The sequence below is a fragment of the Oncorhynchus masou genome, chromosome 17, assembly GCF_036934945.1.
Source record: "Oncorhynchus masou masou isolate Uvic2021 chromosome 17, UVic_Omas_1.1, whole genome shotgun sequence".
NCBI classification, from domain to species: Eukaryota; Metazoa; Chordata; class Actinopteri; order Salmoniformes; family Salmonidae; genus Oncorhynchus; species Oncorhynchus masou.
Window position 1 is genome coordinate 43,896,361 of NC_088228.1, and position 2,453 is coordinate 43,898,813.

Sequence of the window (2,453 nt, forward strand, 5' to 3'; positions counted from 1 at the left end):
TGGAGGAGAAAGAACCCATTGAAAGGTTTAGGCTTTATAATCAGCAAACTACAGCACAAGCATACTAATATCCATATATATATATAAAACAGTCATGAGGACATACAATATATCCTTAAAGGTAGGTGCGGTCACCAGGTTGTGTAGTTAAAAATCAGATTGAAAATGTAAACCACAGGTTGTGGACATTGACAGGATTCTTGTCGACGTTAAAGTGCAAGTCTGTGGCAGTTTCACTCTGCAGGAGACAATGTGCCGACCGATGACTGACGCGTGCATCTTTGCAATAGATAAAAGATTGTCCCAAAAATGTATAGACAGTCCCCAAATAGGACTGCATGGCAACAAGACACCACCTTAGCATTTCTCCAAACTGTTAACAATCCGTCACGTCAATGGCGACTGTGAACACAAATGGCCACAGTCCAACATCACCCAAGACCGTTTAATAAGTCCTCATTGGCCCCAGTGTGACATAGGCGGACAACTAAACCAATGGACAGACTCTGGTCTGGTCCTCATCAGAAACAAGAAAAAAACTAAACTAAAGAGGAAAGAAACTGCATCAGAAAGGTGGTGAGCAGAAAGAGACTCTCTTCTCTCATTCGCTCTCCGTCATCAGCACAGGGCTCGGCTTGTGTGTGTGGCCCCTGTCAATATAGATCATTGTCATGTATCGCCCGCATACCCCACTCAGAGGAAGGCCTGCCCATGAACATGGGTAAATAGAGCTGTCTCTGCCTGAGACATTCCAACAGATCCACAATAGATCCTAAATGATCCCATGGGATCCTAAGAGATCCAGCCGAAATCCTTCTCGCTCCCGTTGTGCTGCACCCGCTCTGGCTCAGAGTCATTGCTCTCCTCCTTGTCATTGTCCATCGCCCCGTCTCCCGCCGTCATCATCCCTGAGTCATCCTTCCACTTCCTTCCCTTGTCATCCACCTCTCCCATTATCTCTCCATCCCCTTCCGTCATCATCTCTTCCTCTCCGTCACCGTCACACTCTGTCTGGTCATCAGGGAAGTGGTGGTCGCCGGGATACAGCTCGTCCTCTGGGGAGAGGTCTCCGCCCACTTCCCCGTTGTGGTCCAATAACGCGGCCATGCCCCGGCCGGAACAGTCAGCGCAGACGCCATGGCGACGGGAGCCGTGTTTGATTCCGACACTGGCTGCCGACATGAAGACCCGGCTGCAAACCTTACACACATACTTCTTGTCCTTACTGTGGACCTGTAGGAGAGACACACATTAATACACAACCTACACACTGTGGACCTGTAGGAGACACATTAATACACAACCTACACACTGTGGACCTGTAGGAGACACACATTAATACACAACCTACACACTGTGGACCTGTAGGAGAGACATTAATACACAACCTACACACTGTGGACCTGGAGGAGAGACACACATTAATACACAACCTACACACTGTGGACCTGTAGGAGAGACATTAATACACAACCTACACACTGTGGACCTGTAGGAGAGACACATTAATACACAACCTACACACTGTGGACCTGTAGGAGACACACATTAATACACAACCTACACACTGTGGACCTGTAGGAGAGACATTAATACACAACCTACACACTGTGGACCTGGAGGAGACACATTAATACACAACCTACACACAGTGGACCTGTAGGAGAGACACATTAATACACAACCTACACACTGTGGACCTGGAGGAGAGACATTAATACACAACCTACACACTGTGGACCTGTAGGAGAGACACATTAATACACAACCTACACACTGTGGACCTGTAGGAGACACACATTAATACACAACCTACACACTGTGGACCTGTAGGAGAGACATTAATACACAACCTACACACTGTGGACCTGTAGGAGACACACATTAATACACAACCTACACACTGTGGACCTGTAGGAGACACATTAATACACAACCTACACACTGTGGACCTGTAGGAGAGACATTAATACACAACCTACACACTGTGGACCTGTAGGAGAGACACACATTAATACACAACCTACACACTGTGGACCTGTAGGAGACACACATTAATACACAACCTACACACTGTGGACCTGTAGGAGACACATTAATACACAACCTACACACTGTGGACCTGTAGGAGACACATTAATACACAACCTACACACTGTGGACCTGTAGGAGACACACATTAATACACAACCTACACACTGTGGACCTGTAGGAGACACATTAATACACAACCTACACACTGTGGACCTGTAGGAGACACACATTAATACACAACCTACACACTGTGGACCTGTAGGAGAGACACATTAATACACAACCTACACACTGTGGACCTGTAGGAGACACACATTAATACACAACCTACACACTGTGGACCTGTAGGAGACACACATTAATACACAACCTACACACTGTGGACCTGTAGGAGACACACATTAATACACAACCTACAC

General features: G+C 46.8%; 1 protein-coding gene across 1 annotated transcript in view; it reads right to left on the bottom strand.

Moving 5' to 3' along the window:
• The window catches only part of LOC135559081 (zinc finger and BTB domain-containing protein 46-like), a 173,176-nt gene continuing 170,723 nt past the window's right edge, over positions 1-2,453 (bottom strand). The window contains exon 6 of the mRNA XM_064993447.1: positions 1-1,233. Coding sequence (XP_064849519.1) covers positions 793-1,233 — 441 coding nt within the window. The 3' untranslated portion in view covers positions 1-792. The remainder of the gene's footprint in view (positions 1,234-2,453) is intronic.